The following is a 14,195-nucleotide window of genomic DNA, read 5'->3' as shown; positions in this document are numbered from 1 at the left end:
CCACGGGTGACTTCGTTTTCTCAGTGTTACAGTCCGTAATGGGGCGAGATGATTAATGGCGTTAGTGAGGATAGCGTTAAGTGTAGAGATGCATTCATCAAGTGATGAAGCGGTGAGGGATGACCAGTCACATGCGCTAAGAAAGTCCCTTAGCTTCTCGGCGTTGATTCCCTTAAAGTTTCTGTAGGAGTATGTGTTAGGTACGTATCGTGGAATCTGTACGTCGAGAGTGGCCGTGATAAGGTCGTGTCCATTGATGAAAGGTGAGTCTGTCTTCCAGTGTGACAGCAGGCGATCCTGCTCGTCAATTAGACACAAGTCAAGCCAGGTATCCGAACCCTGTTTATGATGCGTGGCACCATAGGGGACAGAAGAAAGGGAATTTTCATCAATGAAGGCCTTGATAAACTTGGCATCTTCAGATGAAGAAAGCTGGTCAGAGTTGAAGTCTCCCATTAGAGAGAGAGAGAGAGAGAGAGAGCGCACCCGAAAGCGAGAAAGTAGGCTTGGCTACACCGCCGAACGCTCGTTCACGCAGCTCGCTGCTCACCTGGGTACCTATAAACATTAAATTTTGAGGCGCTTGGCCCTGATCTTTACAGCAGGCATGTACGATGCAGTCTCGGCTCCCCTCTCCACCGCTGACGACTAGATACTGCTGTCGCACTAGCTTACTTCCGACGCTCTTTGCGCGTTCTTGTCATGTTTTCTCAAATTTAATTTTTTTAGGTCAGAAATTCCTGAATGTAAATATCTTGCGCGAAAAGAGACAGCCAATCGTAGTGCAGTATATTCAGTAAAAATCTGACATTTTAAGGTTAGGTTGCACCTGGCTCAAAAGTATTACCTCGCAGACTGGTTGCGCACTCTCGACGTTTTATTAAAACTGCACCGAGATACGGCCTTCTTGTATGCAGTTGTCAATATACAACAACAATATTTAGTAGTAGTCTACTGTAGCACACTACAGTAGACTACTACGTCGCAGTAGCAACCACATCTTGAGATCAATTATGTCGAAGTTATTATTTCCGAACTTTAAGAAAGCTCATTAAAAGGATATGATATCGGTTAAGAAAACAACCTTTACAAGGTAAAATATTGGCAACTATAAGTTTTGTGTCTATCCTCGCTAATCTGTACCTTAGTATTATAATTATGATTTCTCCTCCAGAAAGTAAAGATATAATTAGATGGATTATTGAATTTATTGGACGAAGAAAATGTCTAAAGAGTTTCTGTATTTCTACAATATACGCTAATAAAGGTAGTGAAATTAGTTTTTAAAATGTCAAGTGTTAAAAATCAGCACACTTAAAACAATTATTTCTTATAACACGAAAAATAATTAATCTCACTATAGCTTCAAGATGAAAACCTTGTTTAAAGAAATGAGTAAAATCATAAATATGAAAAAAGTCAAGCGAATTCCCCTTAATAATTGAAGAATAATTTTAACATAAAGCGGATTTTCATCTTAAATTTACAGTAAGATTCTTCTTGGGGCAAGAATAATTTTTGCCAGTGCAGGTAATTGATGTTCACTGTAATGCACCGTTCCAAGAACAACTACATTGACTCGTCACCACTATCAATTGTCCTGCTTGCAGTAAACGTCAACTATTGTAATCTCAAAAAAAATTCATTATGAATCGCAGTTAATTTAACCGCTGTCATAGCCGTGAGATGAAGGTTACAAAAGAATGCTTCGATTAATAAAACGGTAGGTAATCGCTTAAAAAATAATGATCAGGATCGGTAACTTAAATATCTATTCTCTTTCAAGTCATGACATTAAATTATAGAAATTTTTTGTAAGATACATCGATAGATACAATTTATTTAATTTTATATACTTACGTTCAATGATATTAATTGTGCTAAATCGCTATCAGATAAAGCACTGTTATTAGAATTTTCGTTAACCTGCAAGTTAGTTTCGTTTTCTTCTGTTGAACTTCGAGTTTCGCTAGGATCAGTAACAGCAAGTTCTTTCACTCTATCTGCATAGCGCAACGTGTTTAGAGAATGTTCACATGAGCTCATTCCAGGACTTATCATTGCAATCTGCAAAAACAAAATATATTATTTTTAATTCTGCTTACTATTATTTTTATACATAAAATAATTTTTGTTTTGGTTATTTTAAAAAAAGTAGTTATAGCTACTAGTACACAGGACCAGCTTTAAAATTATAGAATATAATAGAAATAAATTTTGAATATTAAAAAATGTTTTTGAACTCTTTGTAATTATTCGATGACAGTATTAATTATCTTAACCAAATATAACAAAAAAATAATATAATAGTATAATAGTAAAAGGTTAGGCGAGTTTGATATATTCCGCAACGAAATAACAGATGCAAAAGAACTGAGATCAATCAACCAAAGTCAAGTTTATTATATTTAATCATAATAAAGCAATAAAATTTGTTTTGGTCAATAAAGGGCTTACTTAACTAAAAGTTAAATTATATAGTGATCAATTAGGAAGAACTCTCAAGATAATTACTACGTAACTTATGGTGTATTTATGACGTTATAATACGTTAAGAGAAAATTTTAGTTGTCTAACAATAAACAAAATGAAACGGTCATGACAAGTTACGTAGTAAGTATCTTGAGAGTTTCGAAGTAAATACTTCTATAGACTCGACGGGTACATATTTTACTGGGGAGTGAATCGGCAAACGGCGACCGTCACAACGGCGCGATAGACCGATCTTTACAAAAGCAGCGGAAGCTCTTTCCCCCCACTACGCACACTTCGCCGCGGATGTTAGCATGCTCGCACAGCTTAGCTCTTCCCTTACATATGAGCCACACTTATTTACACACGCTGCAAGTGGCTATCGGATTTCCTCGGATATCGAACGCCCTAATATAGCGGTACCTTTTCATAGTACTTCAATTTTTGTGCGTCAACTAGACGACGTGACTTTTTTAAGATGCGCAAAACGTTTGCAGGTAAACATTATTGATTTATTGCGGTAAACATTATTACTGTATGACACGCCCTGGCGTAAATCTCGATTTACCGCACGCTTGTACAAAAATGCACGCTCTAAATCTCGGATTACGCACGTTGTGTCATACAATATCGTACGATACTATTATTCTTATTATATTTTCTTTATTTGTATTATATTTTGCCAATCCTAAATTTACTAGTTGATCAATGATTACTTCTTCTAAGGCGACTACCAATATTAAAAAACTCATTTTTGAATAAATAAGAGGATCCGGCAGCTTCCGGACCAAAATAACAGATGAGATTTCGGCATGAGATCTCAGGTGAGATCTCATGTAAGATCTCACGTGATATTTTGCAATAGGGTAGTACATTGAACTCAAACGAAGACGCATTTGAATTTGCGTCAAAGACTAATTCATTTCAGTTTTGCCGCGAAGACTATAGTATTTATATATATATATATATATATATATATATATATATATATATATATATATATACACATATATATAAAAATACTATAGTCTTCGCGGCAAAACTGAAATGAATTAGTCTTTGACGCAAATTCAAATGCGTCTTCGTTTGAGTTCAATGTACTACCCTATTGCAAAATATCACGTGAGATCTTACATGAGATCTCACCTGAGATCTCATTATATATATATATATTTGGACTTTTGCGTCGAAGACTATAAAGTACATTTGCAGTGCGCTGCGAAGACTAGTACATTTCGTATACGTTTAATTTTCTGGCAACGAAACTATTTAAAATTTTTCAAAATTCCACACCATCTATTTAAGTATTTACGTCTCCGAGACAGCCACATTTTTCTAATTGATCAGTATATAACTTAACTCAAGTTAAGTGAGCCCTTTATTAACCAAAAAAAACTGTTGTTGCTTCATTATGATTAAATATAATAAACTGGACTTTGGTTGATTGATCTCATTTCTATTTTATCTGTTATTTCGTTGCGGAATATATCACACTCGCCTAACCTTTTACTTTTTTAAAAGTTAATTTTTAGAGATTTTAGTCCTTTTTAGTAAATTTTTTTTGGTATTTCATATTTCTCCTAAAAATAAAATATAAGTATCTTTAGCACCTTTTGACCATGGTTTTATTGTAACATTTTTATTACTAACATGAAATCACTGATTGTTCTGATATACTACCCTCGAATGATTTCTACACCTTGACACCAAAACCAAGTGCAAACTACCTAGAACTCGTCATCGGCCACCCTGTACACCTAGACGCCGTTCCCGTATGATTCATTTACCTCGACACCAAAAACCACCAAGCGCACAACCTAGACCTTGTTATCGGCCACTCTGTACACCTAGACACCGCCCTTGAATGATTTTTATACCTAAACACCAAAAACCACGGAGCGCACCACCTAGACCTCGTTATCGGTCACACTCTACACCTAGACACCGCCCTTAAATTATTTTTACACTAAGACACAAAAAACCACGAAGTGCACCACCTAGACCTCGTTATTAGCCACTCCGTACACCTAGACACCGTCCTCGAATGATGTATTTACCTAGACATAAAAAATTACGAAGCGCACCACCTTGACCTCGTCATCGGTCACACTCTACACCTAGACACGGCCCTCGAATGATTTCTACACCTATACACAAAAAACTACATGTGAGCGAGCATACAGAAAACCGATGAGAAAGCAATATTCACCTGTATATAGCTGTGCGGCCAACTTCACGGTGCTAACACTTGTTGCGGCTAACTTAACGGTCCTAAGATTTTTTGATTTGATTTGAGCATTTTGTTAATGACACATCGTGTATTATATCGAAGGTAGCTGCTTTTATCAATATTTTTGTTGAAAATCATAGTTTGGCATAATAAAATATTATATAAGTCATAATATATTAGAGACAACAAAGAAACGCATTTTTTCTTTGCAATGAAAAATGCGAACCCTAACATAGAAGTAAATAGTAGCGCGGGCGCCGCGGCTTCGTCTGCTTCTCAAACTCGCCTTAGTGGCGCTGCCGCGCCACTTGATTATATCAATTGACGATTAAAATTTAATCGTTAATTCAAATTTTTTCAATTGACGATTAAAATTTAATTGTTAATTGAATTTTATTCAATTAGCGATTAAAATTTGATTTTTTTTTCAACTAACAATTAAAATATACTTGGGACATTTCGCACGAACTGAGACAAAGCTTTACCCAAAAAGCATTTGCAGCAATAAATTTTTTAAAAGGCATACAAACGAGTGGCACTTTTTCAAATTTTGGCTTCTGACGAAGCTGTAACATAATTCATTGCAACTTGATTTAATAAAACACGCGTTAACTAGTATTATTGAACATTTTATTTACAAATATTTTTTTGCTAAGTTAGTCTTGTATTTTTAGCCTCTTTTTTCAAATTCCATGTCGCTTAATTTATTCATTTTTTACATGTTTAGCAATATCGCATACGAAAATAAACGTTCGACAGCTGCTGACGAAGGCAAAGCGGTATTGAACTTGATAAACTTTTTTTACTTTAGAAAATTTGGCCAACTCTTTTAGTAAATTCTCCAAAATCAAAAAAATTGTCTTTTGTTTCGGACGTGATGGAGGTGGCACAGTCGCTTTAGGCTCTACAATTTTTTTACAAGCTTTATCACTCTATTTTGTGATGACTGATCTAAACAGTGTAACCAAGTCAGCTTAAATATGGGATGAGTAAAAGCTGCAATTGCTGCTACTTCGCCACGATCCTTGATTGTAAAAAGTACAACTTAACGGTTTCATAATATCTAAATATTCTTCCAAATAATGAAAATCATTCGCAATTAAGATGGAGTTTATCTGAAGAAGCACATGAGTTTCAAACTCCATTAACTTGTCTTCTACACTATACATTTGTCCAAGAGCATCATACAAAGAATTCCACCTCGTCGCAACGGGCTTTTTTAAACGTTTCTCAAGATACTTCGTTAATTTTTCACTTTTTTGAGGGGATCGTAGACAGCTCCATATCTCTTGACACTTTGTAATTAAATTACTATGAGCATTTTTGAATTTATATGCTTCTTCTGCAATCTTATTAGTGTCATTGGTGGCCAGTAAATTGAGAGTGTGACTTGATAATTTTGGATTATTTGCGAAGATATCCACAATTATCGCACCATCAAGATGATGAATGTCTTTTGGGTAAATCTAATCATTTTTGGGTAAAGCTTTGTGCCAGTTGGTGCTGAATGCCCAATATATCTTTTAATTGTTAGTTGAAAACAACATCAAATTTGAATTCAACTAAATTATAACTAAATTTTAATCGTTAATTAGAAAAATTTTAACTAACGACTAAATTTTAATCGATAATTGAAAAAATTTTAATCGTCTATTAGAACATTTTTAATTAACAATTACATTTTTATTTTTTAATTGCCAATGGTCTAATTACTATTTCTGCAACGCTGCACGGATCTCAACGATCCATTATCTGACTGCCTGAGCTATTTGTGCTGTTGTAAGTCTTAAAATTCTATACTATTTTTACCTAAAAATACATTAGATTTATAACTTTTTACAGTTTACACGTATACTTCAAGATAAAAATTGAAAAGATCTAAGATATTTTTAAAGTTAAGATTAATATTTATGATCTGAATTTGATGTTAGCATTATACTATTTAGTATAGAGATAGTATAGAATTGTTGTAATGTATGAGGGTTAAAACACGAAATAAACTTACGTTTACTTGATGAATCAACTTTTTTATTATGTTAATAAAATAATATTCCTTATTTTATCAAATAGCAGCAGATAGTATATTCACGTAATTGATATATTACTAAGATTCATATATCGTCGGTCCCTACGAAGAGTATACGGTTCAAATTTGCCGCGAAGACTAGTACATTTTGGATCTTGCCCACATGAACAAATCCAGTTGTTTTGAAGAAAAACAAATAGTTATTTTGGTTAAAAGTAATAGAATTGCAATATTTTTAAAGTTGCCAAACAATTTTTTTTTAAATTTCGAAATTTGAAAAGTTGTTATGAGATTGTAGGGACCGATGATATGATCTTTAAGTCATCATTATTAGGACAAATAAAACTAGCGCAGAGAGTAAGCTAATATTGTGAAGTTGAGGACCGGAATTCAATCCTCGGTTAGAGCAAAGTTTTTGTTTTCATTTTTTTTACAGTAAATTTATTTAGATTAGCATTAAATAGATTTTTGATACAAATTTATTGATAAATTTACAAATAAATCATGTTAGAAAAATAATTATTATTTTCATTATTTGAATCAATTAAAGTACTATTAAAACCAATCCTGTAAACCAAGTCCATTTATGGGCCTTTAAGGCTGAAGATAAATAGTACATTATGCAACAAGGGACTAAAGTCGTAGATTATTCCCGCGGGTGGGTTTATTGCCCGAGCGAAGCAAGGGAAGTAATCACCCGAGGGAATAATCGACGTTAGTCCCGTCTTGTATATAGAACTTTATTCACGACTTAACTGTGTAGTCTCTTTGTTCCCTTGAAAAGTGGAACTTACACGTCATTACAAAATACTTTAATACTTTAATACTTTAAAGTACTTTATTTCCACAAATGCGGGAATAAAATATACGAGGGAATAAAAAGCTAATTTAGTCCCGCTTTTCAGGGAATAAAGTGGCTATTATAGTTAAGCCGTAAATAAAAATATTTATATATTAAAACCAATCCTCAATAAAGTTTCGGGGTCGATTCAATATTATACTTATAAATTACTATTTAAAAATATTCAATTTTTCTGACAAAATTACAAATAAATGATATTAAAAGGATGATTTTTGTTATGATTATTTGAATCGATTAAATTAACATTAAAAGCTCATCCTCAAAAGATAGATTAGGGGAGATAAAGATAGATTTAATATTTTATTAATAAATTACTATTTAAACAGATTTATATATATTGATAAAATAACAATTCAATGACAGTGCAAACATTGTGATTCGTTTGATTATTATAATCAATTAGAGGATATTCAAAGCTATTTGTGGAAACAATATCAGTATCGATTGACTATTTATTAAAAAATAATACCCCTCAAATCGATTAACCTATTAATGCCCATGGGCCTGAGCACCCTGGAACCAATGCGAAAGAGAACATAATTATGCAAAGATATGGCAAAATTCCAAATTGTGCAATTTTTAAAACAATTATTGTATAAACATAGTTATGCAAAATTCACTCTTTTAAAAATCTGACAGCGGAAATCGATTCTACGTCGAAAATAACTAAAGGGATGACTATTAGTTCCATGATAATCCAATTTGATAGGTAATAATAGCGTCGTAAATAAATAATGAAATGACCTGCCGCAACAAAATGAACCTGCCGCAAGCATATGGACCCCGGTGCGCATAGCCAACCCATGAGTCTGAGCACTTCGGAACCCTAGTTTCGAGCTAGTTCGTCTAGTCTTCGTCTAGTCTCGTCTAGTTCTTCTAGTTCGAGCCCTAATTATGCAAGGATATGGCGAAATTCCGAATTTCGCAATTTGTTGAAACAATTATTGTCCATTTCATTATATATTTATAACGCTATTATTACTTATCAACTTGTATTATCATGGAACTAAAAGTGATTCCTTTAGCAATTTTCGACGTAGAATCAATATCCGCTGTTAGATTTTTGAAAAATTTAATTTAAAAGATTAAAGTGTAAGATTTAGTCTTTAAAAGGAATAAATTGTGCGATTTATTCTTTTAAAATGGTGGGCCGAAATTTTATTCTTCACAAAAGATTAAACTGCGCGACTTATTCTTTTAAAATGGCAGAACGGAATTTTATTCTTTACATAAGGATAAACTGTACTTTTAATTTATTTTGTACTCGTCAAAAGTATAAAAGTAATGATTTATACTTTCTCAAAGAAGTAATCGAAGTATTTATTCTTTCCAGCGCCTGTTTATGTTCTTTAGACTTTAGAGTGTACTAGTAGCCATAACTACTTTTATAAATTGTTGACTGTATTGAATATATTTATTCATACTCGACGGTAATTAATCCTCGTGGAGAGTTTTTGAAATCTTGCTTTTGATTGGTTAGAATTTATAACGAGTTGACTAGCGTACTCTCGTTATGTCTCTCTCCCTCATTACTGTATATAAACATATCTAAAAATATATATGTAATGTCGTAAACGTTATTTCAGCAACAAGGTATGTGAGAGAGCAGAAAGCCCAGCTAGCGAACACACACACAGAGAGAGAGAGAGAGAGAGAGAGAGAGAGAGAGAGAGAGAGAGAGAGAGAGAGAGAGAGCCGCGCGCGTGTATGAGTGTGTCGCGAGGGAGAGTGGGAGAAGCGCTAAGAGACTTCGATTCTGAGCGCCGAACCGTACAGTCGAACTCTTGGTATACTCTAAAGGTCTCGGTGCTATTGCACGCGCTAGTCCTGGAAGATTGTAACTGCAACGGAACCGCGCTCTTGGTGTGTCGCCGGGTACGAGCATTTTCCAGTGAAGGTCATCTTCACGCGTCGGTCACGAGCTGAGCAGCTATCGCCGCTCGTCCTCCCGCTGCACCCAGCCACACACACAAGGCCACGAGGCATCTTCCTGACTGCCCAGCGTGGGCCACGGTCGTCTGATCGCGCCCTTCCGGTCGAGCCACGAGGCATCCTTGCGAGCCAGCACGAAGGCGAATGTAAGTACCCGCTTGATCGCTACTCTCTCTGTCCGCATTAGGCTCTGCTTCATCTCTCTCTTGCCTAACGTTGCGATTGTATCTTTCTTTACTTAGTTTTATATAAATTTAACTAGAATTTCAACCTGCCCTTGGTTATTTCGCACCTGACTCTCTACCTATTCCCCGCGTTCGTCCCTCTCAATTATACATTTCATCCGCGATTAAGCTACGTAGCATCATCTCTCACGACGCCTCCGCGGGCTCACGTTGCTCGAGGACGAGCACGTACAGCATACTGCGCTACGGGCCAGGCTCCACACAGCCTACAAGAAACCTGCAACGAGCTGCTCCTTTTACTCCTCTCGCTATTCGATAGATCAGTGACTCTTTATACACAGGATAAAGAACCCCGTTATAAATTTATCATCTAATATTTATTAGTATATTTAATAATGACACGTCAAATAACTGAATTTCCTTATAATTAATTTGTATCGCGAGCAAAGCGACCGTTTCTTGCTAGTTTTCAAATTAAATAAATAAATGTTTACTGATTGTTGGCCAGCTTAATTTATCGTATATTGTGTTGCTGTAGTGTATCTATCTATCTACTAATTCTTACGGGGCTCCACTCCGGGTAGTATCGTAAGCACACGTTACTACAAGGAAAGCGGGAGATAGACCCACGCCGACGAAATCGTCTTGTGAGCACACGTGAACGGCACCCAGCGTCACCGTAACCTCCTAACCAACGTCATCATAAATAAATTTTTAGAAAGGTTTATTGCGTATAATAAAAGAACGACGAACCATAATATAAATTTTCCGCAATAAAAAGATGGGTAATTTTATTCTCTTAAAAATCGCTACAAAAAAAAAAAAAAAAAAAAACGAGTTGAAAAAATGTAAACACGGACCTTTTCCTTAACATGTTATAGCAAAAACTATAAAAATGAGACTTGGTAACTACATGGAAATAACCCTGGAGCTATATTATAACTTTTTGTCTGTGCTAAAGGTGTTTCCAGTTGCCTGAACCACCTATAAATGACCACGGAGATGTATTTTGGCTTTCTGACAGTCCTGGTTGGCAACTCTGGGTGATTGAACTACCTCGAGATGATCTTAAAGCTGGATTCGACTTTTTGGGTTATTAGTTGATATTCTTGGATACTTAAACCACTTGAATATGGTCCTGGAGATGGATTTGTATACTATCTGACATGATAATATTCAAAATATTGGGTCTTTAACATGTAACTTTTAATTTAAAATGCTGTGTATATATATACTAAAATTTTCTAAATAGATATTTTTTATTGCTAACTGGTACCTTAACAGTGATTATTATCAAAGGACGGTCGGAGGTAAAAAACACTGCCTTTTAATGACTAAAATTTATTTAATAAACCTTTTGATAAAAAAACCGCCCCTGTACCAGCCTAGTGTTAAGTTTATTGAATCATTCTACTAAAAAAAGATGTAAACTTTGTAATTACAAAATGCAGAAGGGGGACGGGACTTTGACCGCCCCTTAATATACTTCTAGTTTTCTGATTGTAAATATAGACTATGTAACTAAAAATATGATTTTTGTGGTGTTCATATACTTTAAAGCTGCTTATTTCAAAATCGTCTTCTAAAAGATCAGTGGTCTCAATCTATCAAAAATTATTTGTGAAACAAGTTTTGTTGGCATCCCTATTGCGATATGTCACATAAGATTTCACAACAATATCTTATCTATATTTGCATCAAAAAAATACCTTCTACAATATAAAAAAATCAAGTAAATTCCTTCTAAGTATATAGAAGAATTATTTAAACACAAAGCGGATTTTCATCTTATAGAAAAAATAACATGGTTGTACTTTCCAAAATTCATCTTTTAATGCTATGATTATGATTTTGCTCATTATTTGCACAAAATGATTTGGACTAGTTTTAGAAAATTCAGATTAGATGTGAGAGAATGATGAAACACCAAGTAGATTTTCACCTTGAAGTTATAGTGAGATTGATTCTTCTTGGAGTAAGTAATCATTTTTGTCAGTGTGCTGATTTTGAACACTTGACATTTTTAAAACTGATTTCACTACATTCATTAGCGTATATTGATAAAAATACAGACAAACTTTTGTAAGCTATAAACATGAGACAATTTCTTTAAGGATTGCATAACTTTTTAAAAGAGAAATCATAATTATAATACTAAGATACAGAATAGTGACAATAAGTACAAAACTTAAACGTGCCAACATTTTACCTTGTAAAAGGCATTTTTTTTAACTGATTTCATAACCTTTTAATGAGTTTCAAATAAACTCATAAAGAAATGTTTAAAAACAAATTCAATCTGAATTACAGCATAGCATAGTTAAAAGTTTAGGTTTGATTTTTGCAAAATTTACTACACCTGCACTAAAATGCTTTAGATAATACTTTATGCATTTTGTCTTCAACAAGTTTTAATAACTTTATTCGTAATAAGAGCAGTCGTTTTTGAGTTATTGTTAAAAAAACACATTTTGACCATTATTATTTTTAATAATGAACAAAAAAAGTATTTGACAGCTGGAAAACCAAATTATTTGTAACAAGCTGCTCGATTACAACAATATTCAGTTGAAAAATTTTAGGTCATGATGCTAGGAGTTGACTATTATGCTGCTCGATCAGCTCAGCTGGTTTTGCACGTATCGGCTACTAAGCATGGGCTTCAAAAATTGCATGTAACTGCATAGCTTATGCATATTCGAGCCTTGCAGCGATAAAGAAACGGCTGCCAGCCGTGAGATGAGAAAAAAACTCGAGCACTCAATTAACCTAACCTGATAAGACATCGCGTCAAGTAGCCTTTATAATAATTAAAGGCTCGTATAAGTATCGTAATCGTAAAAATCTATAGCTATGACTGACTGAAAGAAAAAAAAAGAATCGCAGAGGTGAAAAATTAATTTTTTTCGCAAAATCAATTTTCGAACTTAATTATTTTATAAACGAGCAATTTTCTTAACAAAATAATATGGTAATTAGAAAGATCTTATGAAAATCTTTGAAATTAGATACTCATACATAAACATCAACAGGAGATCAAATAAAATATATACAGAATTCGCAAAACGTAAATAGGTTATTTAGCAAATTCAAAGTATAATAGGTCGCGGCGCGCTCCTGACGGCACAGTGTATAAAACTTATACTTGCCATCGGGGCACTACCACGCCACTTGATATCAAATTATTTTTCCAACACGCGCATGAAATAGATTCTTTTTCATGCCTAAAATTGGGAGCGGAAATTGATCATTCCGCAAATGGAATTTGCGGGGAAAAAATAGAAACAAATTTTTTTCAATTTCGAAAAATTTTGATAATTTTGAAAATATTTGAAAGTTTTGACTGCGCTTTTTAGGCTCAAATAGTGGCATTTCGGTCGAAAATGGAATAAAATACTAAATGCAATACACAACGAAAGTAGATTTTTCCTCGACTGATTACTGCTCTCGTGAGTATATTTTTCCTTTGGGCGATTACTGCCCTCACTTCGCTTGGGCAGTAAACGCTACCTTGTGAAAAATCTACTCGATCGGGCAGTAAATCCACCCGTGGGAAAAATCTGCTACTTTTGCTTCTTGTTGCATAGTGTACTATTCTTCTCTAGGTGAGAGAGTTCTCTAGGGATATATTTGTGTAGATTTTGCCCAGCGTTTCGGATGGTAGCACCAATAAGGCGTGTTTTGATTAAAAGCTAATTTATTGTGTTTTTGATTAATAAATAATTTCGACTTGCAAATAAACATGAGATTTTGGCGTAGGATTTTTTAGTAGGGTTCGTACTCTACTGCATGCACAAAAGTATAATTAACGATATTGGTTTTATTGGTGTCTAGGCTATTAATTCTTTGAGTTGTAAAAAAGCTCCATCAAGACTCTGGCAGTACTGCTCTATTGATGAATGACTGTTGCTATCAGGTGATATCAGTGAGTTGAATAATTATTTGATGTCGTGAGCTTTTAATATGATTTCTTTTGTTTTCCAGTGTATAAGTCATACTACAACTGCAGATATCGTGGTCTGCTGGATGAAAAGGATTACACTGTAAAAAAAATTGTATAGCATTGCGTGGCATGAATCCGCATTAATGTCACGCCTATCCGTGGCATAAGTATTCCTTTATTGCACCGTACTTATCGCTTTTGCTATGTTCGGGCGCTAACCGCACGAAAAAGGACTGCTCATGCCACGGATAAACGTGACAGCTGATTTATGCCAGTCAGTGCTATAATATATTGTACGATACACGTATCATAAGTCGTTCTTCATAGCACGGCGTTATGCGCACTCGCTACGCTCAGACGCTTATACACGACGTTCCGTAAACTACGACTTGTGCCACTAGTATCGTAATGTACTATGGTAAAATTACTGCATTGAGAGTAATAAATCAATCCGACCCACGCCAAGAGCAGTAAATTTGCGATGGTATAATAATTTTACTATTATCTGTAATAATTTTACACAATTAGAGTTTCAACGTAATGCG

At 34.4% G+C, this 14,195-nt stretch overlaps 1 protein-coding gene across 4 annotated transcripts in view; it reads right to left on the bottom strand.

The window, feature by feature from the left end:
* The window catches only part of LOC103315959 (kinesin-like protein Klp10A), a 435,695-nt gene that overhangs the window by 78,708 nt on the left and 342,792 nt on the right, over positions 1-14,195 (bottom strand). For all 4 annotated transcript variants that reach the window (XM_031923908.2, XM_031923909.2, XM_032601480.1 and 1 more), the window contains one exon: positions 1,861-2,067. In XM_031923908.2, coding sequence (XP_031779768.1) covers positions 1,861-2,067 — 207 coding nt within the window. The remainder of the gene's footprint in view (positions 1-1,860; positions 2,068-14,195) is intronic.

This window comes from Nasonia vitripennis (assembly GCF_009193385.2).
Source record: "Nasonia vitripennis strain AsymCx chromosome 2 unlocalized genomic scaffold, Nvit_psr_1.1 chr2_random0002, whole genome shotgun sequence".
Classification (NCBI taxonomy): Eukaryota; Metazoa; Arthropoda; class Insecta; order Hymenoptera; family Pteromalidae; genus Nasonia; species Nasonia vitripennis.
Note: the sequence above shows the minus strand (reverse complement) of the source record. Positions and strands in the feature narration are given on the sequence as shown.